General features: G+C 44.8%; 1 protein-coding gene across 2 annotated transcripts; it reads right to left on the bottom strand.

Moving 5' to 3' along the window:
- Positions 1-5,032: 5,032 nt before the first annotated feature.
- ZBTB8B (zinc finger and BTB domain containing 8B) lies at positions 5,033-25,119 on the bottom strand. 2 transcript variants are annotated; one of them, XM_066375740.1, is made up of 5 exons: positions 25,058-25,096; positions 24,431-24,528; positions 16,268-17,274; positions 8,938-9,116; positions 5,033-6,370 (listed from the first exon to the last, which is right to left on the bottom strand). In XM_066375740.1, the coding sequence occupies exons 3-5, from the start codon at positions 17,232-17,234 to the stop codon at positions 6,053-6,055; spliced, it is 1,464 nt and encodes a 487-aa protein (XP_066231837.1). In that variant the 5' UTR covers positions 17,235-17,274; positions 24,431-24,528; positions 25,058-25,096; the 3' UTR covers positions 5,033-6,052. The 2 variants fall into 2 exon arrangements, with proteins under 2 accessions (XP_066231837.1, XP_066231836.1); XM_066375739.1 differs by lacking the exon at positions 24,431-24,528 and having other exon boundaries at positions 25,058-25,119.
- Positions 25,120-26,411: the final 1,292 nt, after the last annotated feature.

Raw genomic sequence — 26,411 nt, 5'->3', positions numbered from 1 at the left:
TGCTTCTCATCTCTCTCCCTTCCTATCTGTCTGTCCCTCTCTCTGTCTCTGTCACACACACAAAAAAACAAAACAGTGTAATAAGAATTACTCACCCACCCAACACTTTGTCTCTCCCTATGCTATTACACTAGATCTCACAAGGAACACACAATAAACACCTAGAAGTCCAAATGAAACAGTCTGAAGTCAGCTGACCAAGGTCCTCCACACTTCCCTACTGCCCTCACAATCAGTACATGCAGCCCGATCTGTTGTCTTTCTATGGGGTTTGTTGCAACATCATTTAACAGTAACAAAAAAACTATCACAGTATTCTGAACCACCAGAATACTCAATTTCACAGCATTCTGCAGACTACTAGGTCAGTCATTTTCTTACAGAATATTCAAAGTCTAATGGCCATCAAAATATTTACATGAGAATGGCATCTTTCTGCCAAATGACCAGAAGTCATTATGCTCTATGCCATTTCTTAATTTATTATAATTACAGGCCTTATTTACATTCCTCCCCAACCCTTGCTATGAAAGCCTGTTACCTTCCCTAAAGAAAAACAACTTCCCAAGGAGTCCACTTTTTAATTCCATTACAAGTAAGAATTCCTATTCATGCAAAATATCTAATATAAGATAAAAGTATCCCTTCGTGAATGGAGACAGACTATGCCAGAAAGATGTTAGAATATAACCTAAATCACTGATGGTCTGTGTTGAACCCAACTGAATTCTTTTTTCCACTTTATTTACTTTTCAATAAGTTTAAATCCTTGAGGGGTACAGCATTACAGGGATTCTGTGTCCAATGGCGTTAGCAGGAAGGTTGCTTAGGAATTTAGCATGAACAATCCACTGTTTCCAGGAATACAAGTTACCTTTCCCCAGATGACTCTGGTTATGTTAGGTTTGCTACCGGGAGTCACTGTGTTGCTCTTTGCTTTGTACACATAAGAACATCTCTCACCTAGATAAAATTCAGTTTCATCTTTTTTTTTTTTTTGTATTTTTCTGAAGCTGGAAACAGGGAGGCAGTCAGACAGACTCCCGCATGTGCCCGACCAGGATCCGCCCAGCACGCCCACCAGGGGGCGATGCTCTGCCCCGGCTCTGTCGTGACCAGAGCCACTCTAGTGCCTGGGGCAGAGGCCACGGAGCCATCCTCAGCGCCCGGGCCAACTTTGCTCCAATGGAGCTTCAGCTGTGGGATGCTCTACCACTGAGCCAACCTGCCAGGGCCCAGTTTCATCTTGATCATAAACACCTTAAATTTTTTTTAAAAAAATATTTTATTTATTCATTTTAGAGAGGAGAGAGAGAGAGAGAGAAGTGGGGGAAGCAGGAAACATCAATTCCCAAATGTGCCTTGACCAGGCAAACCCAGGGTTTTGAACCAGTGACCTCTGCATTCCAGGTCGACACTTTATCCACTGCACCACCACAGGTCAGGCAACACCTTCAATTTTAAGAGCTGTATGCTCCCTCTGGTCCTGGAGACCCCACTTAAAGCCAGCAAAAATGGCCTTGGATGACAGCCTTCTAGACATATTTGTTGTTATAGAAGTTCTGTTCCCAGTAGGCCTCCACAGGTTCCCAGATGGCAGGAAAAGGACCCCAACTGTGAATTTACTTATTATAAAAATATCACCAACTCCACAAATTAAACCTCAAAGACACTGTGCAGATTATAAATACTGACCACCAAATGTGAACATAATTCAAAACATAACAGTTGATGATCTGATAGTCCAAAGATCTCCTGTAAAAGTGATAGAGGTCAGTGATCTAGTTATTATGAATGCCAACACAGAAACTCTAAAGAGCCAACCATTAATGCAACGATCTGAAACATTATGGGGAAAAAAATCATTTAAATAAGTTTCATCCTGGGCCTGACCTGTGGTGGCGCAGTGGGTAAAGCGTCAACCTGGAAACGCTGAGGTTGCCGGTTCAAAGCCCTGGGCTTGCCTGGTCAAGGCACATATGGGAGTTGATGCTTCCAGCTCCTCCCCCCCCCCCTTCTCTCTCTCTGTCTCTCTCTCCTCTCTAAAAAAAAAAAAATGAATAAATAAAAAAAAAGGTTTTAAAAAAAAAAAAAAAAAAATAAGTTTCATCCTCTGTTTTCCCTCCAATGATTCTGCTACTTTAAAATATAATAAAATAAACTGACCGGTGGTGGCACAGTGGATAGAGTCTACTCTATCCTGAGGTCCCAGGTTCGAAACCCCAAGGTTGCTGACTTGAGTGTGGGATCATCGACATGATCCCATGATCACTGGCTTGAACACAAGGTCACTGGCTTGAGCAAGGGGGTCACTGGCTCAACTGGAGCCCCCGGTCAAGGCATGTATTTGAAGCAATCAATGAACAACTAAGGTGCTGCAACTATAAGTTGATGCTTCTCATCTCTCTCCCTTCCCATCTCTGTTTCTCTCTCTCTCTCTCACTATATATAATAAAATGATCAAAGCCTAGAGTGGTTCTGGAAGTATGAATCAAAGTCAGAATTTCTAAGTTTGAGCATCACAAATCTAAACAGATTTTGGGCAAGTTGTGAATAATTTGGCCTCCACTCTTCATTTTACTAATCCACTATTTTCCAAACCTTTTGGGAGCATAAGTGTCTATTAAATATTAAATAATAAGAAGGTAAAAGGTAACCTAAAATATAATATAAAACTAGCTCACTCATTCAAAGTCATTTTTAAAAATCCTGCTTTTTAGCAGGGCTTGTCAACCTTGAACTCTTTTTTTTTTTAAATTATTTATTTATTTATTCATTTTAGAGAGGAGGGGAGAGACAGACAGAGAGAGAGAGAGAGAGAGAGAGAGAGGAGAGGGGAGGAGCTGGAAGCATCAACTCCCATATGTGCCTTGACCAGGCAAGCCCAGGGTTTTGAACCAGCAACCTCAGCATTTCCAGGTCGACGCTTTATCCACTGCGCCACCATAGGTCAGGCCTTGAACTCTTAACATTTTGAAATAGATAATTCTTTGTTGTAGGAGGCCATCCAAGAACTGTAAGATGTGTAGCAGCATCCTTTCCTCTACCTACTAGATGCTAACAGCACCCTGCCCCAGTTGTCACAATTATGAATGTCACCAGCTCTGGCCGGGTAGCTCAGCTGTTTAGAGCATCATACCGGTACTCCAAGGTCGCGGGTTCAATCCGGTCAGGGCACATATAAGAATCAACCAGTGAATGCATAAATGTGTGGAATAGCAAACTGATCTCTCTCTTTCTCTTTCTCTCTCTCCCTCTCCCCCCGTTCAAACTTCCTTTCTCTCTCTAAAATTAATAAGTAATTAATAAGTAAAATAAAAAATAAAATAAAAGAATGTCTCCACACATTGCCAAATCTCCCCTGGGAGGCAAAATCAACCCCAGTTGAGAATTGCTGTTTTACAATGAAATCTCTAATGTACAACTTTTTACTTTGCACCCAGTAATATGAATAGATCGTGGGGTCACTAAAGAGGCTCCATGCTCTACCAGAGAAAGGAAGCAAAGAAGTTAAAATGTGAGGTAGAAAAGTCTTATTAAAACATCAAAAATACTTTTGCCTGACCAGTGGGGGCGCAGTGGATAAAACGTTGACCCAGAATGCCGGGGGTCGCTGGTTTGAAGCCCCAAGGTCGCCGGCTCTGAGCACAGGCTCATCAGCATGGGGTCACTGGCTTGAGAGGGAGACTCATCCACATAATCCTAAAGCTCACTATCTTGAGCCCAAAGATCACTGGCTTGAACCAGGGGATACTGGCTCAGCCCAGGTCAAGGCACATATGAGAAGCAATCAATGCACAACTAAAGTGAAAGCAACTATGAGTTGATGCTTCACTCTCACTCTCTCCCTTCCCCTCTCTCTCTCTCTCTCTCAAAAAAAGAGAAAAAGACACACACACATAAATAAAAAATACTTTAAACAGAGAAAACAAAAGTATCAAACCTAACTCCTTGCAAAGTATAGCTTCTACACATCCATTTAGGTTTGCCTTTTGCTAAGATCCTGCCTAAGACAACAGCTAATATTTCATTTCAGCTTAAGAAAAGTGTTTCTGGTTCTTAATAAGTTTCAGTATTAATCTAGAACAGTAAGTTTCAAACTATCTGTGGTAAAAGAACAGTTTTTAAATTTCCATTCTACTGCAGACCAATATGTGGTCCTACTGTGTGGACTGGTATCAAACAACTCCTAGACTAGCACCAGTGTGTGGGCCATACTTTGAGTAGCAGTTGAGTTCTTACTGAGTTAAGTTTAAACACCTTTGAACTCTTCAGTGACTAACATTTACAAGTCAATTTATGATGTTCTGATGATCTTTTCTGTTCAAGAGGCCAAAAAAAAAAAGAGTGATTTTATCATCTTGTGAAACATAACTATACTAAAATTAAAGGAAGAAAGGGGTATTTCTCTCTTTTTTTTTTCAAAGTTCAAAAGAAACTGTGTTTTGTTTGCACATTTCATTTCATTAGGGATTTCTTTTAAAATCCACTTTGATTACCTTAACACAAGACAAAATTATGAGAGTGCCTTAAATATTTTTAATCCCTAATATTTCCTGTTCTTTAGCCCTTTATGGAAGTACAGCATTTTGTTAGAATAACTGTATGGCAGCTTAAGTGTGTAAAAAGCAGAGTGGTTTTCAAAACCTGTTCTTCAGCCCTGCCTGGGTAGCCCATTGGCTAAAGCATTGTCCCAGCACACCGAGGTAGAAGGTTCCACCCCTGGTCAGTGCATGTAGGAGAAATAAATACACAACTAAGTAGAATAACTAAGTGGAGCAAGTTGATGCTTCTCTCCCTCTCTCTCTGTTCCCCCCCTTCCTCTTTCTCTTCAATGGAAAAATTATAAAACAAACTGTCTACTAAACTTCTTTCCTTCCAGAGGATCTTTTAAAAGGTAAGCAATTTGCCTGACCTGTGGTGGCGCAGTGGGATAAAGCATCGACCTGGAACGCTGAGGTGGCCAATTCAAAACCTTGGGCTTGCCTGGTCAAGGCACATATGGGAGTTGATGCTTCCTGCTCCTCCCCCCCTTCTCTCTGTCTCTCCTCTCTCTCACTCACTCCTCTCTCTCTAAAAATCAATAAATATAATAAAAAAAATAAAGTTTAAAAGGTAAGCAATTTGCAAATATAACTTGTATATATAGGATTACAGTTTCCCTCCAATTAAAGTTCTATTCATAAACTAAGTAAAAGAACGTCAGCAGTAGCTACTTTTCCAGGCTACACAGCAGAGGTCTTTGTAAATGGCTTGAAAAAGCCGGGGAAATTTTTTAGTTTTGCCCAAATGACTTGTTTTATGATCACAAAACAGGTTATTTGTGTGTATAGAATCATCAAATACCAAACCAAGCAGGCAAACCATCTGGACCTAGGCTCCCAGGGTCCCTTCCCAGCGCTAACTTAAAATTTAATTCAACTGGGCAAGTCAAAGTGCCATGAGGAAGCTTTTAGCTTGTTTCCATGCTTATCTGCACATAAATACCCCCGGCTTTTACAATTGCAGTCTTAGATTCAGAAAGCACCTTTTACAATAATGTATAGGACTGCCTGGCCTGTCTTATAGCAGTAAAGCTTTCTCTTAAATATAAATATACTTCAGAAAATTAGAATGTAGAATTCACTAGGAGAGGCTTGTAAGATGGATCTCAAAACTTAATATACTCTTGCCCACCTTTTCCAAGAAAAGAGCTTGATGACAAAGGAATGCAGAAGACTAGGACAATATGGAAACAAGCCTGGAGGTTTTCTTACCTTTCTCCTAACCAGAGTTTGGATGCACAACGGGAAAAACAGGAAGCTGAGGGCCAGCCTTGATTCACTCAGAATGAAGGAACCGTCAGCAAAGCCCTCAGAAACCAGTGCACCACACGAAAATGTCATTAGTCCTTTGAGTCACAAAATCCAACCCCTACTATGTAGTCTAACAAAAATGCATTTAACAGTGAAAAAATGTTTCTCTCAGGGTTCCACAAAGTTGGACAATGGTGGCTTTCAACCACAGAATGAGCAATAACAAATTCTAAAACCACTTCCCCACCAATTTACAACTACATGAGTGTCTCTCGATCTGTTAGGTTGGGCGGAATTTGTGGTGTGTTGTCAGAATCATCTCCGGCAGGGTCGTTTTCCTCACCAGACTCCACATAGATTGGCCAGTCATTGTCTGTGTCACTCTTCTCCTGGCTCTCAGATGAGGCCTCCACCAGGCTAAGGTTGATGGGCATCAAATCGTCCTCATCATCGTGTGTGTCTGTGACGCACGTGCAGCTGTCACACAGCCCAAAGCGCCTCAGCCCCTGTGACAGGTGACTTGTGAAGGTTCTTCTGCAGCCCTTGCAGATGATTGGACGGTTGGATCTGTGGACCTAAAATCAAAGTAGACACAGACATGGGGTTGAGCTATGGCCTATAAGGCTCCTCGTGATGTGGGCCCTGGTTGACCCTCTAGCCTCATTTCTGACCATTCTCCTTGTTCCATTCACCAGTCTCAGCCTCACCAATGTCCTTTCCACCCCAGAGCCATTGACATCTGTGCGTGTCCCTCCTCCCCATTGCCAACCCCTCCCACTTACTAATGCCTTTCAAGGAAGTCTCTGATGCTTCAGGCCAGGATGGGTCCCACAGCTATATCTGCAGGGGAATATGCAGATGTCTGAAACCACAGATAGAACCAAACCCTATAAATACTTTGTTTTTTCCCCAGTATATACAGACCTTTTCACTTAAAGAAAGTACTTTACAGCTTCTCTTTGGCATATTGTGTGAATGTATGTTTTCAGTTCTCTTGGTTGTATACCTAGAAGTACAATTGCTGACTCCTATAGTAACTTTATGTTTAACTTTCTCTTTTTATTTTTTTTGTGATGGAGACAGAGAGAAACAGAGAGAGGGACAGACAGGGACAGACAGGAAGAAAGAGAGATGAGAAGCATCAATTCTTCCTTGCAGCACCTTAGTTGTTTGTTGATTGCTTTCTTATATGTGCCTTGACCGGGGGCTACAGCAGACTGAGTGACCCCTTGCTCAAGCCAGTGACCTTGGACTCAAGCTGGTGAGCCCATGCTCAAGCCAGATGAGCCTGTGCTCAAGCAGACGACCTCAGGGTTTCATCGAACCTGGGTCCTCTGCATCCTAGTCCAACGCTCCATCCACTGCGCCATCGCCTGGTCAGGCTATGTTTAACTTTTTGAGGAATTATCAGACTGGTTTCCACCACCAATGTTAGGAGTTCCAATTTCTCCATATCCTTGCCAACACTTTTCTATTATCCATTTTTTATGCTTGTCATCCTAGTGGCTGTGAGTGGCATCTCACTGTGGCTTTGATTTGTACTTTCTTAATGACTAATGATGTTGAGCATCTTTTCATGTGCTTGTTGGTCACTTGTATATCTTCTTTGGGGAAATGTCCATTGAAATCCATGCCTAATTAGGTTATTTGTCTTTATATTGTTGACTTGTAAGAGTTCTTTATATATTCTGCATACTAGATCCTTATCAGATAAACAATTCACAAATATTTTCTCCCACTCTCTGGGTTGTTTTTTTTATTCTTGATAGTATCCTTGGAAGTCTAAACCATTTTTTAGGTTGGATTTTTCAAAGACTAGTTGCCTTGGTCAAATATGATTTTAAATGCAACATCTTTCTAAATGGCCTGAGTGTTCTTTCGTTGCTAGGAATCATCTACTCACATGGGAGACAGAATCCTAAGGGACAGCCAGTGAGGGGGAGGCTCCCTTGGAATGGGGCCCTCTTAGCTGCCACAGAGAGCACTATAAATGTCAGTACAGGTGTAGCCTGGAGATACTGTGAGTTCGGTTCCAGACACCACAATAAAGTGAATAGTGCAATAAAGCGAGTCACACAAATTGTCCGGTTTCTCAATGCATGTATACTGCTCACAAAAATTAGGGGATATCTATCACTTCACACTCACTTTGAAATATCCCCTAATTTTTGTGAGCAGTAATATCACACTATATATACCGTATTCTATTAACTGTGCAATAGCATTGTCTAAAAAAAATGCACATGCCTTAATTAAAAATACTTTATTGCTAAAAAATGCTAACCTCATCTGATCAAAGATCATTGATCACAGATCATGACAAATATAATAATAATGAAAAAGTTTGAAATATTGTGATAATCACTAAAATGTAACACAAAGTGAGAAAATGCTGTTGGGAAAATGGCACTGGAAGACCTACTGGATGCAGGGTTGCTACAAACCTTCAATTTGTAAAAAAACACAGTATCTGCAAAGAGCAATAAAGCAAAGTGTAATAAAACGAGGTACGCCTGTATACCTCTCCCCCACCCCCACCCAGGGTGTTGGGGTTGGGTGGGAACCGGAAAATGCAGCTGACCTTTGGCATCATGCCAGAGAAACTGACCCCAGATCCTCTGTCCAAGCCCCAGTGTTCTGTCTTATGACAACCATCCCTGACCAGAATCTAAACTGTTTGACTCTTCTCTAAGAAAGCTAGTCTATTACTTTCTCTAAGTGCCACCAACCCAGTTTCAATTTAGTAATAGAAACATGTTTGCCTGACCAGGTGGTGGCGCAGTGGATAGAGCGTCAGACTGGGATGCAGAAGATCCAGGTTTGAGACCCCGAGGTCGCCAGCTTGAGCGCGGGATCATCTGGTTTGAGCAAAAGCTTACCAGCTTGAGCCCAACGTCGCTGGCTCAAGCAAGGGGTTACTCGGTCTGCTGAAGGCCCACGGTCAAGGCACATTAAAAAAAAAAGAGAGAGAGAGAGACTGACAGGGAAACTAAAAAAAAAAAAAATACATGAAACATATGTTTAAAATTCTCTGAAAATACCCCAGTGGAGAGAGAAGTGAAAGACACTTCCAACCCTTACATTAGACAACTGCCAGGAGCCGCCCGCGCACACACCACAAGACACCCGCCAGCTCACTCACGCTCAGGGCATGGCTCCGCAGGTGCTCCTGTCGCGTGAACCTCTTCCCACAGGTCTCACAGGGGTAGGGCCGCTCCCCCGTGTGCGAGCGGATGTGCCGCTTAAGGATGCCCTTCTGTTTGGCAGTGTAAGGGCAGAAAGGACACTTGTGGAGCTTGATGGGGACCACCAGCACATCACCTGGGAAACCAAATGGATTGATTTAGCTATAATGTAAGCAGCAACAACACTGGCCACCCCTTCAATGGATGGGGCCCGTGTGGGGAACTCCAGCAGCCCAGACTGTGAGGACAGAGCAGACCTCTAAACTAGGAGTCATGCTTGGACAGTAGCTCCTCAGAATAGCTTCCAGGCATGGACAGAAGACCTTAAATTGTTTGGAATTCATATTAACTCTATATATCTGACATCATCAAATATCCAGGAATTCACTTAAATCTTTTCTAACTCTTGTTTTGTTTGTTTGTTTACCTTGCTCATGCAACCATTAAGGTGACACATGTATACAAACTGTTCCTTTTAAGTTGCATGAGTTGCTCTTATTGCAGTATTCCAAGATTTGTTCCCTCTTATCCATGCCCTTCAGGACTCGATAGATAAATCTGGAGCTTAGGGAAAGAAGAGAAAAACACAGTTTTAAGAGTCCTCAGAAGTCCAGAGGGTTGCTTTCCCTGAGCCCTGCCTCTCTCTTAAGCACTCTACTTTCCTTAACCCACAGCCCTGACACCGCTGGGTTGGAGGCGGATAGGGTCTTTCTTGTGCTTCACTGTCATCTCCAGACTGTTCCTCCTTCCATCCTCAAAAACCCTAAGATGTTTTGAAGTTCATAGCATCAAATGATACTCTCCTTGTTACAGTCATCCGGGAGCCCATAGGTCATCTCTTCATTCCTTGGAGATTGCCTCACATTACCTTAAAACAAAACTCCTGGTACAGTTCATGTGAATACCAAAAATTACTCTCTCAATATCCTGATCTCTCTGTTCCTTGACCTGCTTTCCTCCAAGGACCTTGCCCTCCACCCTACTTCAGCTACCCAATTCTAGACCAAGAGCTCTCAACTCTGCCTACATATTCTAGTTACCTGGGAAACTAAAAAAAAACCACAAAAACTGATGTCCAATTTCCATCCCAAGGACCATATTTTTAAAGCACTCTTCCCATTCCAATGTACAGTCAGTGATAAGCATCACAGCTCCATACCTAGATATTGCAACTAACAATAATTGCTCCAAACCTACATTTCAAATGACCCATCTCCCAATCACTATCTCATATTTTCCAGCTCACCTTTCCTACTGGGACTCCCAAGCCATGGACTCTACTGCCATTTACTGCCCTTCACCTCCTTTAGTCCTCACTCCTCTTTCCCCGCTTTAGTACCTATAATCTGTCAAGTAACTCACTCCCTCACACACAACTGTCTTGGTCCTCTCTCTCCCTCTGTCTGTATTGGTTAAACCTAGACTATGGTTCAATATACCTCTCTGCCTATACCTGAAACAAGACAAATTAACATCAATGAAGAAACATACACAACTGTGTATTCTAGTTTTGTTTTAAATACATCTAACCATCACCATCTAACTATTAATATTAAAAGAGCTCTTGGTTCTTCCCAGGCATCCTAAAAATTTCCATTCTCCCACTCTTCTCCATGACTATTTTACACCTTCCCTCAGCTTAAATCTGTAACCCTTCCTACTGCCTCCTAACTTTCAGCCTCTGTCATTCCTTCTTATTTAATTGAAAAGGAGAAACACATGACCCTGGTCGGTTTGCTCAGTGGTAGAGTGTCAGCCCAGCGTGTAGAAGTCCCAGGTTTGATTCCCGGCCAGGGCACACAGAAGCACCCATCTGCTTCTCCACCCTTCCCCCTCTCCTTTCTCTCTATCTCTCTCTTCCCCTTCCACAGCCAAGGCTCCATTGGAGCAAAGTTGGCCTGGGTGCTGAGGATGGCTCCATGGCCTCTGCCTCAGGCGCTAGAATGGCTCTGGTTGCAATGGAGCAATGCCCCAGATGGGCAGAGCATCGCCCCCTGGTGGGCATGCCAGGTGGATCCTGGTAGGGTGCATGTGGGAGTCTGTCTCTTTGCCTCTCCACTTTTCACTTCAGAAAAAAAAAAAGAAAAAGAGAAACACATAGAAAATAACCTCTACATGCTCCCAGCTACCCACCAACCTCCCGTATGAACACATATGATCTGCTTTCACTCCTGGTACTGTGAACGAATTGTCCTTTCTCTCATCCAAAGCCAGACCATCCCCCTCCACTGGTACACAAGATCCCATTCCTCCTTTGCTCTATCTCCTTTGCCCTCCCTCTTCCTCTTCTATCATCAAGTATCCTCCTCAATGATTCCCATCAGGAAATAAACATACTTGCAGCTCCTCCACCTTAATAAAACTCTGATCTCCTATCCCCCTTCAGCTACCAATGCATTTATTTGTTCCCTTCACAGTAAAACTCTTTGAAAGAAGCATCTATACTCACTATCTTCACATCTGTTTCTGTACTTCTCTTTTAGACCTACTCCATTTGGTTTCCCCCACCACCACTTCTTTGATACTGCTCTTTGTCAGGCTCACTAACGACCTCCCCACTGCTAAACTCAATGATCAGCTCTCAATCTGCCCATACACAGTATAGGACATAGTTGATTTCTCCTTTTTCTTGAAAGATTTTCTTCTTTTAGCATCCATTACTCTTTCTTGATTTTCCTCCCACCTCACTCCTGCCTCCTCTCAATCTCCTTTACTGATTTCTCCATATTTTCCTGACCTCTAAATATTGGAGCTCCCAGGGATCAGTCTTTAGATCTCTTGTCTTCTCCTTCTAGATCTATAAGTTTATAGATAGATAGGTTTTTAATTCCATGGACCCATTAATGAATCCCAAGTTTATATCTCAGCTCTGATTTCTCCCCAGAACTCCAAACTTATAGATGCAATTGCTTACTGAACATCTTCAGTTAAATATCCAATAGGCATCACAAGCATAATATGTTTAAATCAACTACTCAAGCTAAAAGCCTTAGGGTCATCCTTAACTTCTCTTTTTCTCATACTGCTCATGCAAGCCATTAGCCACACTGAATGAAGGAGCACATCTCTCATCTGGGTAGTTGCACTAGCCTTCTCCTAAGTGCCCCTCCTGTTTCTACCCTCTCTCCCCTAGAGTCTCCACACCCCAGCAGTCCGTAGGTAGAGAGCAAGGGTGCAAGCAAGAGGACCACTTAAGAGGTTACTGCACACAGTGCCCAAAGAGAACTTTTAATATATGTCATTTCAAGTCACTCTTGGCTGAGACCCTCTACTGATGTCCCTTCTCAGAGTAATATCCTAAGGCCTCCAAGACCCTACCTGGTCTACCCCTCCCCTCAACTCTCTGCCTTGCTTACTTTACTGCAGCCACGCCAGCATTGTAGCTGTTCCTTTGGTTCACTCACCAAATGTGGTCCTGCAGCCTGGGCCTGTGTGCCTCACTCTTCCCTCTGCCTAAAATGTTCTCCCTAATATCCAGACAGTTTGCTGTTTTACTGCCTTGAGGTCTCTGCTCAAAAGTGACTTGTTAGAAAGGGCTTCCTTAGCAACACTAAATATAATGTCATCCCCTTCACTTTCTCTCACCCTTTCCCCTGCTTTAGTTCTTTTTCATATTATATATTTACTTGTTTAGTGTCTATCTCCCTACACTAGAATGTCAGCTTCATGAGGACAATAACTGTCTTTTGTTGTCTGTGATTAACAGTGCCTGGAATGTAGTTAAGTGCTCAATAAATATCTGTTGAATGAATGAATGGAAATGAGAACATGTTGAAAAAGCAAGCCAATGATGGAATGCTGGGCACAGTGACATTCTCATATGTGCCTTGACCATGGGCCTTCAGCAGACTGATAACCCCTTGCTCGAGCCAGTGACCTTGGGTCCAAGCTGGTGAGCTTTTGCTCAAACTAGATGAGCCTGTGCTCAAGCTGGCAACCTCGGGGTCTCGAACCTGGGTCCTCGGCAACACCGCCTGGTCAGGCTGGGCACAGTGACATTAAATGACCCATGATGAAGCTGAAAAGGAATGGGCGGAGGTCACAGCAAAGTGTTAAAAGCCAGGGAAGGCCCTGACTGGTTGGCTCAGTGGTAGAGCGTCGGCCTGGCGTGCAGAGGTCCCTGGTTCAATTCCCGACCAGGGCACACAGGAGAGGTGCACATCTGCCTCTCCACCCCTCCCCCTCTCCTTCCCCTCTGTCTCTCTCTTCCCCTCCCGCAGCGAGGCTCCATTGGAGCAAAGATGGCCCGGGCGCTGGGGATGGCTCCTTGGCCTCTGCCCCAGGCGCTAGAGTGGCTCTGGTCTCGGCAGAGCGACGCCCCCTGGTGGGCAGAGCGTCGCTCCCTGGTGGGCGTGCCGGGTGGATCCCGGTCGGGCGCATGAGGGAGTTTGTCTGACTGTCTCTCCCCGTTTCCAGCTTCAGAAAAATACAAAAAAAAAAAAAAAAAAAAGCCAGGGGAAGAAAGAATTTCAAGGAGAGAAAGATCAGAGTCCACTATCAAGAAAAGTCAAGTAAGGGAACAGCTGAAAATCACTCATTTAGGTCTGCTCTAGAAATGCATATAGCTGACCTCATGACAGGTTTCAGTGATGTGTAGGGGCAGAAGCCAAACTACAGTGGGCTGGGGAAAGAGTGGGAAGGAAAACAGTGGAGGTAGCCAATGCAGACAGACTGTCCAAAAAGTGATGGGAGGTGCTGGAGCTGGGGCTGGGAGGTCGGGGAAGGAGAGGTTACAGCAGGACCTTCCACTTTGACAGTGTCTGTGAATGCTGGGATGAGCAATATGGATACACAATTATAATACTATCACAGCCTCCTGACCATCTTCCTGCCTTTGTCTCCCAACTGCATACCATCTTGTGCTCAGTCCAAATTAAATTCCCTAAAGCACAGATCCTATCCACTTTCAAGCTCAGGAACTACCCCAAATCCCTCCTGTGCCTAAAGATGAAAACCTCACCTCTTTTCATTCAAGATTTTCCATGATCTTACTCTAGTCAATTTTTTCCTATGCCTCTTCTTCTTACCCTCAGATGCCACATTCATAAAGCCTCCCGGATCTCCTAGTAGGAAGCCAGTTCTGCGTTTGGACAACTGTGAAACTCACACCTCTACCAGTCTTCCAGTCCTGGTACCTTTCAACCATATGATGCCAATTATACACCTCTTATCTCCTCTGAGTTCTTTGAGGCCTGGATCCATGTCTGACTTACCTTTGTAGCTTCACCAAGAAGATACTCAAACATTTGAGCAAATAAATGTATGGCAAAACAAATCAGTCCTACTCTGTGCCTTGGCACTTGGAATAAATTTAGCCTGGAGCAGTGTGAATGAAATCAACACCTGGCAGACACCAGGCATGGCCAGGGGCCAGGGTGGCTGCCTTGCCACAGCACCTGGTAGTTGGAAACCTGACTTTAATGATAAGACTGATAGACAAGACTTGAATGAAGATGGCATATGGCCGAATTACTTCTTGGTACCTGTGCTTACAGGTGGTGGTGATGGTGGTGGTGGTGGTGGTGGGGAATGTTGAAAGATAAAATCATTGCACGGAAATCCTCTGTCCATTTATGCTGCCTTCAGTTTGTTTAATAAGTGAAGTGAAGCCAGCCAAGGTTTCTAGTTTTAGCTTTGCCACTACCAGCTTTGCATTCTTAGGAAACTAAGCCCTTCTGAGTCTCAGCTTCTCTACACTTTCTCTGCCAAACTTATGGGCATGATAAAGGTCTAATCAATGTGAAAAAGTGATCAGTCTGTGAAATGCTCTTATATACACAGAAATGAGACTTCAACAATTTCCCAGTGTGCTCAGTGAAAACAGCTGCTACCTTCTAAATATTTGTTAAGACACGCCTCCGAGGACCAGAAACAGCACTTCCAAGTTTCTCAAGTCTAATTTTAATCAGACATACACAGCGTTCTTGCTTCAAAAAATTTGTTTTAATCTAAAGACAGCCATTTAGTAACAAATTAAATTAGCTGATCTACCTTTTTAAAAATATTTTCACTGTTCTATATTGAAGAGTGTATAAGAACTTTGATTCATTAATTCCTTGGCTTTAGGTTCTAGAAGCTAAAGGGTACTTTCATCAGGAATGTGACAGCCAAGTCTATTTCTGTCTCCTGCAAAGACACTTCACAACACAATTAGCTCACTGTTAAGAAGAGTTAACTCATCTTTCAGAATTGTTCAGGGACACAACCAAGTTCTCTTAAAACAAAAAAAACCCGGCCCTGGCCGGTTGGCTCAGCGGTAGAGCGTCGGCCTAGCGTGCGGAGGACCCGGGTTCGATTCCCGGCCAGGGCACATAGGAGAAGCGCCCATTTGCTTCTCCACCCCTCCGCCGCGCTTTCCTCTCTGTCTCTCTCTTCCCCTCCCGCAGCCAAGGCTCCATTGGAGCAAAGATGGCCCGGGTGCTGGGGATGGCTCTGTGGCCTCTGCCTCAGGCGCTAGAGTGGCTCTGGTCGCAATATGGCGACGCCCAGGATGGGCAGAGCATCGCCCCCTGGTGGGCAGAGCGTCGCCCCATGGTGGGCGTGCCGGGTGGATCCCGGTCGGGCGCATGCGGGAGTCTGTCTGACTGTCTCTCCCTGTTTCCAGCTTCAGAAAAATGAAAAAAAAAAAACAAAAAAACAAAAAAAACAAAAAAAACCCTACCAAATAATACAAGAACCTTACTCGCATGAAGCCAAATGCCAACTATAAAATATTTTCAAGTAGATCACACCACTGACCATGACATGTTAACCATGTGCCAGGCACCAAAGTTGACACAAAGAAGAATAAATTTCTTACCTGTCTAGAACATATTATCTATCATACATGAGAAAAAATTACGAAAACCTTCTCATTTGGTCCTCAACCCTGTGAAAAAGGTAAGATGGAGATGATTATCTCCTGAACAAAATAGGTTCAGAGAGATTTAATGATTTAACCAAAGTCCCACTGCTGGTTAGTGGAAGACAGTAGGTTCTTTCCACATCTTCAAATTTGCCTCCACATGCTTCTACTCTAGTTGTAGAGGTAAAATACTAACCTATACAAAGATACAATGCCCTACTCAATAATAACTATTGGTTGTGGTGGTGGTGGTAATAATGTGGCGATAGTTATGGTGTTGGCAATGATAGTGATGCTGTTGGTGGTGGAGATGATGGTAGTGACGACGACAATGATGACGTCGATGATGACGACGACGATGATAACAGGAGATCATAAGGCACAAATGCACAAATGTGGGTGCTAAATGACCAGCAAAGACAGTGAATGCTAATGGAGCTCACCTGAGTCCTCTCCATACCAGTCAGTCTGGACATCCATCATGGAGCTCATGGCGCCTCCTACACTATCTGGTCTTCCCTCCAAACTCCGGGAAAAGTGATGATCCGCATCATCTTTACTCTGGACAGCACTGTTGCGCAGGAGGGCCTCCAAGAATTGCTTCACGTGGTAGTTACTGTACGCCAAGTCCACAGCCTGGCCACTGGGCAAGCCCTCCTCCATGTGGGCCAGGCTCAGTGGGGTAGCATACTGCTGCAGCTGCTCACCAACCTCCACCTCCACTTCATCAAACTCCACCTTGGGCTCTACCTGTTTGGGCAGAGTAGAGAGGTCACTGTCAGCTGAGCCACTGCCCTGGCTGTCTTTCACCACCAGTTCCAGGGGGTGGCAGCCTCTGCAGTCACCGCAAGGGGACTCTCTTGCACAGTCCACACTCTCTTCTTCCTCAGCTGGAGGGAAGACCAAGCTCTTGATATCACAAGAGGTCCCTTCCCTGCCTGCATTGGGGTTTCCACTGTCAGCCTGATGAGCTGCCGCCGCCACTGCGGCAGCGGCCACCGCTGCAGCCACAGCAGCCTCCTTCTCCATCTTTCGGCAGATATCGAGGGACGACCTGATGTATGACTTGCAGAAGTTCACCACGTCGTTCATCTGCAGGTAGCTGGCGGCCGACATAACTTCAATCACGTTCTCTCCACACAAATCCAACTTGCCAGAATAGAGGAAATCTAGGATGGTGGAAAAGGCATCAGAGGTGACAATGTCCAAGGAGGCGGTGCTGTGTCGCCCACTGTCCTGGATATAGTGAATGAGCAGGGCTCGGAAGTAGCCACTGTTGGCAAACAAAATGTTCCTGTGGGCTTTGAAGATCCGCCCTTCCACAATGATGCTACAGTCACAGAAAAAGTCCCTCTTTCGCTGTTCATTCAACTCCCCCAAGAGCTTGGTGTAATAGGATTGCACCTCCATCTCTCCACCAGCTGCTGCTGCTCTGTAGTAGCCTGTATCTCTGCCAAGATTTTTTAAAAGTTAATTCACAAATCCCAACCTTGTAAATAAGATACTAATTTTTAATATTTTAAGTATATTCCTTCCCCAAACACTGATTCAATAGTGTCTTTATGATATGGGCTGTTTTGGGGGAGGGGTTGTTTGTTTGTTTTTGTGACAGAGACAGAAAGAGGGACAAACAGGGACAGATAGGAAGGGAGAGAGATGAGAAGCATCAATTCTTCATTGTGGCTCCTTAGTCTCCTTAGTTGTTCATTAATTGCTTTCTCATATGTGCTTTGACTGGCAGGCTATAGCAGAGCAAGTTACCTCTTGCTCAAGCCAGCAACCTTGGGTCCCGTCTATGATCCCATGTTCATGCCAGCAACCCCATGCTCATGCCAGCAACCCTGCACTCAAGCTGGTGAGCCCGCACTCAAGCCAGCGACCTCAGGGTTTTGAACCTGGGTCCTCCATGTCCCAGTTCAAACTCTATCCACTGTGCCACCACCTGGTCAGTCTTTTGAGTTTTTTAAAAAACTGATTTGAAAGAGAGAGATACACACACAAATATCATTGGTTGACTTTTGCATGCATCCAGACAGGGGATCCAACCCGCAACCTGGGTGCATCAAGACCATGCTTCAACCAACTGAATACCTGGCCAGGGCCTGATACGGAATCTAACAAAAATCAGAGGTTGTCCAAATAGGTTAACTTATGAAAAACAACAAAAAGAACTAGAGCTAATTGCATTTTAACAGTGAATTTTTATAAACACCCTATGATAAAACACTAATACTGTCCACATTTTTCTAATAAGAAAATTAAGACTCAAAGATAGGAGATGACCCTGCTATAACAGACAGGACTCAAAACAGGTGCGTTGCCTGACCAGGCGGTGGCGCAGTGGATAGAGCATCGACTAGGATGCCGAGGACTCAGGTTTGAGACCCCGAGGTCGCCAGCTTGAGTGCGGGCTCATCTGGTTTGAGCAAAAGCTCACCAGCTTGGACCCAAGGTTGCTGGCTCGAGCAAGGGGTTACTCGGTCTGCTGGAGGCCCACGGTCAAGGCACATATGAGAAAGCAATCAATGAACAACTAAGGTGTAGCATTGCGCAACGAAAAACTAATGATTGATGCTTCTCATCTCTCCGTTCCTGTCTGTCTATCCCTCTCTCTGACTCTCTCTCTGTCTCTGAAAAAATGTGGAATTCCTTTCCACGTATCACTATCTTCTTAAATATCTTGATTTCCAATAATCAAAGATGCTTCCGCTTCTGAGTAGCTGAGATTTTAAAGTAGTGGAGAACATTAAAAATTTAATCGCAGGCCACATAAACTCATTATGTGGGCTGGATCGGCCTGCAGGCCGTATGTTGGCCATGCCTGCTTTATACTCTATGGAAAGGTGGAATGTGAGGAATACTACTGCCTCACCACCAGGGGAACCAACCTAACAAAGATGACTGCCCAGCTCAGGCAGGAGCAACAGGTAGTCCTGGAGATAGCATCTGAGCCCTAAATCCTGCTGTGCCAGAAGCCAAGTAAATCCTTTTTTGCTTAGCGGGTCTGGGTTGGGTTTTTAATCTCTCACAACAGAGAGACTCCTACTGACAGACTCTGCTACTCTTGGTTCACTTGTCTATACTTCTATGGCCTGGCCCTTGTCTGTCTGGGACTACAAGTCCTTTGAAGGCATGATCTGCATCTTATTTCATTTGATATCCCCTACAGCAGTGATCCCCAACCTTTTTTGGGCCACGGACCGGTTTAATGTCAGAAAATATTTTCACGGACTGGCCTTTAGGGTGGAACGGATAAATGCACAAAATAAAATTATGCGACCAGCGTAAAAACTGTGGTATTTTTAAATATAATTGTCGAACTTACGAGACAAGTGTCAAAAGTGAGTCTTAGACAGATGTAACAGAGGGAATCTGGTCATTTTTAAAAAATAAAACATCGTTCAGACTTAAATATAAATAAAACGGAAATAATGTAAGTTATTTATTCTTTCTCTGCGGACCGGTACCAAATGGCCCATGGACGGCCCAGGGGTTGGGGACCACTGCCCTACACAGCACCTGGCAGAGTGCTCTGGACAAGGTAGGTTTGCTAAATGCAATGGAATGTTCTTTTCTTAACTGCTAAGTAGAACAGGTATAAATCAAGTTCAAAGTCCTTCTGCTAGCCTGACCTGTGGTGGCGCAGTGGATGAAGCCTTGACCTGGAATGCTGAGGTCACCAGTTTGAAACCCTGGGCTTGCCTGGTCAAGGCAAATTTGGGAGTTGATGCTTCCTGCTCCTCCCCACTTTCTTTCTCTCTCTCTGTCTCTTTCTCTCTTCTATGAAATGAATAAATAAAATAAAATAAAATAAAATAAAAATCCTCCTGCTAAAATCCTATCTCTATATATGCTTTTGCTGGCATATGCATGAATTTTTCTGGAAGGTTAGGTAAACAAGAGTTACCTCCCCCCCCCCCCCCAGCTCTCTCCTCTATCTTTTCCCATCACACAAACCACAGAGTCATCCTTTTTTTTTTTTTTTTTTTTTAATTTTTTTTAATTTTTTTTTTTTTTTTTCCAAAGCTGGAAACAGGGAGAGACAGTCAGACAGACTCCCGCATGCGCCCGACCGAGATCCACCCGGCACGCCCACCATGGGGCGAAGCTCTGCCCACCAGGGGGCGATGCTCTGCCCATCCTGGGCGTCGCCATGTTGCGACCAGAGCCACTGTAGCGTCTGGGGCAGAGGCCAAGAAGCCATCCCCAGCGCCCGGGCCATGTTTGCTCCAATGGAGCCTTGGCTGCGGGAGGGGAAGAGAGAGACAGAGAGGAAAGCGTGGCGGAGGGGTGGAGAAGCAAATGGGCGCTTCTCCTGTGTGCCCTGGCCGGGAATCGAACCTGGGTCCTCCGCACTCTAGGCCAGAATCATCCTTTAATACCCTTTGACTTACGGACCCACTGAGCTCAGAGAAATTTCTACAACCAACTACATCATCTCCCTTTACTGAAATGGCAAAAGTCTAGTTAGAGCTGCCAACCATAGCTAACAACTCTTTAGCACTCTTCCTTTCTACAAATGGAGCACAACAATGCCTCATCCAACCAAAAATTAGGCACCCTCTCCCTCCAAAAAGGGTCCTTCCATTGGCAAAAACAGATTCCCCAAGGCCTTACACACTGACTGCACAGACTTTACTCATAAAAGACCCACAGCAACCTTATTAAAAGGCAATTTAGCCTGACCAGGCGGTGGCGCAGTGGATAGAGCATCAGACTGCGATGCGGAAGGAACCAGGTTCGAAACCCTGGGGCTCATCTGGCTTGAGCAAAAAAAAAAAAAAAAAGCTCACTAGCATGGACCCAAGGTCACTGGCTCGAGTGGGGGTTACTCAGTCTGCTGAAGGCCCACGGTCATGGCACATATGAGAAAGCAATCAATGAACAACTATGGTGTCGCAACAAAAAACTGATGATTGATGCTTCTCATCTCTCTCCGTTCCTGTCTGCCTATCCCTATCTATCCTTCTATCTGACTCTCTCTCTGTCCCTGTAAAAAAATAAAAAATAAAATAAAATAAATGGGAACCTCCACACTTTCTCCCATTTCCTAAAAAAAAAAAAAAAAAAAGGCAATTTACATGTACTTTATATATATGTATAACAAGTGATGCATTAAGTTTGGAAACTAGAGAACCAATCAGGGAGAGAAGTGGAGAGGAGCCTATAAGCAAGTAAACTGACAAATTTAAAAGTGAGAACTGGCCTGACCAGGCGGTGGCGCAGTGGGTAAAGCGTCGGACTGGGATGCGGAAGACCCAGGTTCGAGACCCCGAGGTCGCTGGCTTGAGTGCGGGCTCATCTGGTTTGAGCAAAAAGCTCACCAGCTTGAGCCCAAGGTTGCTGGCTCAAGTAAGGGGTTACTCGGTCTGCTGAAGGCCCGCGGTCAAGGCACATATGAGAAAGCAATCAATGAACAACTAAGGTGTTGCAACGCGCAATGAAAAACTAATGATTGATGCTTCTCACCTCTCTGTTCCTGCCTGTCTATCCCTCTCTCTGACTCTCTCTCTCTCTGTCGCTGTAAAAGAAAAAAAAAAAAAAAAAAAAAAAAGTGAGAACTGACAGCTAAGAAAAGGTGAAACAGTTGTAAAATACTAGACCTGGGAATTTTTTCAAAATATCAGCCCGAGGCCATTTAGCTAAAGGTATTGAAGGTTCCCACATAGTCACAGTGGCCTAAGGACATTACTATATTATAGCCCAGGGCTTTAACTGATGGGTCAATCATCATCAGAAAGAGTCTTATTTTCTTATATTATGTTAAACTCAAGGAAGTTGTATCATAATTTTGGAAATTTTCATCCAAAGTAGTTAAAATTAACATTCTGGTTCAGAAAGGAAGAGAACTGTGAGATAGCTGAAAAATTCTACTATTCCCAAAGAAATCAACCCTGAAAGTTTTCACAGGACTAAGTTTCACTGTCATTCTCCCCTCTTCCGGCTGCTCCAACCAAGTCTTCCCAGCAGTTTGCCTTTGGCAATCAATAAGGTAAGAGAAAACCAGGTACACAAAAAACAAGATACAGGAAAATAATACATTTAAATACCACATTCTATTCTTCCTCAGAAATGAAAGAAAACCTATCAGACTGGTAAAATCACTTTTTTTTTTTGTAAAAATCACTTTTTAAAATACATAATATCCACTATTGATGGGAATGTAATTTTGAACACCATTTTAGAGGGGTGTGTGGCAATATTCATCCCAGGTTAAAATGTATATATCTTTTGCCCCAGAAATTTCATTGCTAATAATTTACCCTTTTGAATATATTCTCAAAAATACATCATGCCTGACCTGAGGTGACGCAGTTGATAAAGCATGCTGAGGTCGTCGGTTCAAAACTCTGGGCTTGCCCAGCCAAAGCATATACAAGAAGCAACTACAATGAGTTGATGCTTCCCACTTCTCCCCTCTCTTTCTTTCTCTCTCACTCTCTAAAAATCAGTAAATAAAATCTAAAAAACATATATAGCAAATTAGGCCCTGGCCGGTCGGCTCAGCGGTAGAGCATCGGCCGGGCGTGCGGGGGACCCGGGTTCGATTCCCAGCCAGGGCACATAGGCAAAGCGCCCATTTGCTTCTCCACCCCCCCTCCTTCCTCTCTGTCTCTCACTTCCCCTCCTGCAGCCAAGGCTCCATTGGAGCAAAGATGGCCCGGGCGCTGGGGATGGTTCCTTGGCCGCTGCTCCAGGCGCTAGAGTGGCTCTGGTCTCAGCAGAGCAACACCCCGGAGGGGCAGAGCATTGCCCCCTGGTGGGCAGAGCGTTGCCCCTGGTGGGCGTGCCGGGTGGATCCCGGTCGGGCGCATGCAGGAGTCTGTCTGTCTCCCTGTTTCCAGCTTCAGAAAAAATACAAAAAAAAAAAAAAAGCAAATTATATAAAAAGAAAATATATATCAAATTATAAGTTCAGAGATGTCAGAGATTGTACCAGGTTTTTTGTACTAATGCAAAAGTAGAAACAATTTGAATGTCCACCAAGAGGGAACAAATTAAATCAACGAAGTGCAATCATACAGTGGAGTCCTAGGCAACCATGTTTTAAATGAGCTAGAGTTGTGTGTTTATAGGAAAATGACCACCATGATACAGAAAAAGAGAAAAAGGCAAAATGCAAAACAGAATGTACAGTATAATCCCACCTGTGTATATGCTTTTCCTTGTAAAAGCATAAATTTTTTCTGGAAGAGTTAACAGCAGATACCTTTGAGGAAAGACAGACTATGGGTAAGAGGTATGTGGAGGGACCTTCCCTTTTCCTTTGCTACTTCTGTACTGTTTTTGTGGCATCTTGGTTGCTCATTGATTTCTTTCTCATATATGCCTTGACCAGGGGGCTACAGCAGAGCAAGTGAGCCCTTGCTCAAGCCAGTGACCTTGGGCTTCAAACCAGCAACCTTTGGCTCTAGTCAGTGGCCATGACATGATCTCACACTCAAGCCAGTGACCCTGTGCTCAAGTTGGTGAGCCGCCCTCAATCTGGAGACCATAATTTCGAACCTGGGACCTCAGTGTTAGGTCAACGCTCTATCCACTGAGCCACCACCAGTCAAGCACAACCTCTGTACTGTTAGTGTGTTCCACTATGTACCTGTATGGCTTTCATGTTTCTTTCTTAACAAAGAAAAAGGAAAGGAGGAGGGGCAAGGAGGTAAGTAATTGGCAAACCAGGGAGATAAATATCTAAGCAGACACAATACTTCTGAACTTGTGGAATGGTCTTATCTACAGGGTCTCCTCCCAGGGCACTTCCATTTTTTCACTGGAAGATGCTGCTTTTCAACAATGGTACCCAAAATCCATTTCTTTTCACTTTCTCTCTACAAATTTCATCTACTCTATTGGCTCATGCAAATACTCTCTGACTTTGCAAAAGTCTATCCACATACTTTCTTCAAACCTTTCCTCAATCCTGCACTTGGCATATAATGTGAACATATTTATTCATATGACTCTTACTTGCCTTTGGTGCTCTGCATCCCTGGGACATGCTGAAGACCACCACGTCTCCCAGAAAAGAAGCTCTTAGGACATACTGCTCTCAGAAGTACATTTGCCTGCACTCTGGCAGGAACTCTCCCAACCTTCCCACTGTCCCAATTCGACAGTTACTAGCTACAAACAATGTCTGACACGAGGAAGATGCCAGGAATAGAAAAATGAACCTAGCACTATATACTGCCTGTCCTCCAGAAAAGGGCAGATGCCAACACTGCCTCCTGCAATAAACTCCCACATTCCCCTGAGGGAATCTTACCTACCAGATCACAGGACTGCTTCATTCAGGCACCAAAGTAGCCTCAAATCCCAACTGCTAACTCTGACAAGACTCCTCCAGGTTCACTGACCTGAGAATACTGAAAACCTGCTCATCAGCTGTTAGCATTCACTGAGCACTACTTCTCATGAAGCACTGTAGGAAGTACTTTACAAACATTAATTTTAACTTCACAATAACCCAATAGAGTAGACATGATCACTACATCCTATGTTTCAGAAGAGAAAATTGCGGTTCAGATTTACAGGTAACATGCCCAAAGCTAGGACTGAACTGAGATCGGTTTCATTCCAGAGTTGACACCTTTAACCACTCTACCAACCTGACTCTTCAAACCCTCCAGGACACAACGAGAAGGATGGGGGAAGTCACTTCTTTCCCCAACGCAGGAGTGGAAGATGAACGACGAAATATCCATTTCTACGAAAAGAATTTCAGGGTCAATTGCATCTTTGGTTCACCTGCTAAATTGTTCACAAGACAAGGGGATCCTCCCCCGTCCGGAGCCAGACGACCGGTACTAATTACTGGACTCTGTCTTTGGATCCTAAGTGTGGGAACCAAGGCCTTGTCCCTCCCGTGGCCTCTGCGGACAAAGTGACCATCGCTGCAGCGGGAACTACCTCGCGTCCCCGCACCATCCAGATAAGCCCACGTCTCGACCACCCTGGTGGACCACGAGAGGGGACAGGCCAATGCCAGGGGAGAGGGGACATCTGTCCCGGCGGCGGCCCTCCCCACGCTGAAGGGGAGGTTGAGGGTCGGTCATCCAGTGCGGGTTGGCGCGGCAGGGATCCCGAAAGTCGCCAGGGCCAGGCGGTCGGAGGGAAGCCGACCGAGATGGGGGGTCCCTGCTGGCTGACCCCCGGTCAGGGCCGACCTTCGGGATGCCCCGGATCTTGACCAACCCAATGAAAGCGGCAGTGTGAACCTACTTCTCGGCTCTCACCTTCCAGCGGGTTCCAGCAGCGCCGCCACCAAGCTACGCGCCCCGACACGCCCCCCTTTCATTCACCTGTCGTCCCTCCGGTGAGAGGCGGGGCGGCCGACCAATCACAGGTGCGTATGGGCTGAGGAAGGCGGGCCTTCACCCAGCAGGTTAGTCAATGACGCTCGCGCCCCCTCCGGAGGATGCGCTCTGAAGGCTCCAGTATTCGTGGGGTGACGGGAGTTGTGGTCTCAGCGTTTGTTTTTGGGTGAAAGATATAGCGGACAAAACTACAAGTACCAAGATGCCATAAGGGGCCAGAACCAGCTGTTCCAAAAGGCTGAAGCTTCGTTTGGTCTTCGGAGTCCCATTTGAGGGACCTGCAAAGTGTCAGTCTCTTTGTCCGGATAGCTAAAAGCATGCCTTGCATAGTAATACAACTTGAAGAGTAAGTGCTATGGCTTTTCCGTGCACTCTCCGCAAAAAGTCTGGAAAGGATTGAAATGGTTTAATCTACTCAACAGGTTTTGATTGAATACTAAGCAACACTTAATTTTTTTTCCTTGAAAGGTTCTCAGGTTCATATATACAAGTGAGACACTGAGATAGTGATTCAAGATGCTAAGTAACTGTACAGGCACGTTCTGTGATGGTTGTGAACAAGGCAAAGCAGGTTACTGCTCTCAGGGAACTAGTTCTAATGGGGGGGGGGTATTAGTCTGTTGGGGCTGCAGCAGCAAAGTGTTCCAAATGAGCTTAAACAAAAGAAATTTATTGTCTGACAATTCTGGAGGCTAGAAGTTCAAAGTCAAGTGTTAGCATTTTGGTTCCTACTGAAGGTTATAAAGAAAGGATCTGTTCTGGGCCTCTCTTTTTTGGCTTCTGGGTAGCCATCTTCATGTCCACATGGCATTTTCCCTGTATTTTCTCTGTGTTCACATTTCACCCTTTTTTATAAGGACATCAGTCATATTGGATTAGAGATTCACTCTACTCCAATACAGAAGCCATCTTAACTAATTACATCTGCAGGCAGGACTGTAAGTAGTATATCTCATTATCCACTTTGCCTAAGAGATGACCTGAGGTCAAGAGCTATTCTAGCCTGACCAGGTGGTGGCGCATAAATGGAGCATTGGACTGGGATGCAGAGGACCCAGGTTCAAACCTCCGAGGTTGCTGGCTTGGGCGCGGGCTCATCTGGCTTGAGCGTGGGGTCACTGGCTTGAGCGTGGGATCATAGACATGACCCCATGGTCACTGGCTCGAGCTCAAAGGTCACTGGCTTGAAGCTAAAGGTTGCTTGCTTGAGCACAAGGTCAATGGTTTGAGCAAGGGGTCACTTGCTCTGCTGTAGCCCCCTGGTCAAGGCACA

The sequence above is a fragment of the Saccopteryx leptura genome, chromosome 3 (assembly GCF_036850995.1).
Source record: "Saccopteryx leptura isolate mSacLep1 chromosome 3, mSacLep1_pri_phased_curated, whole genome shotgun sequence".
NCBI classification, from domain to species: domain Eukaryota; kingdom Metazoa; phylum Chordata; class Mammalia; order Chiroptera; family Emballonuridae; genus Saccopteryx; species Saccopteryx leptura.
This window is presented reverse-complemented; position numbering and strand designations above follow the sequence as displayed.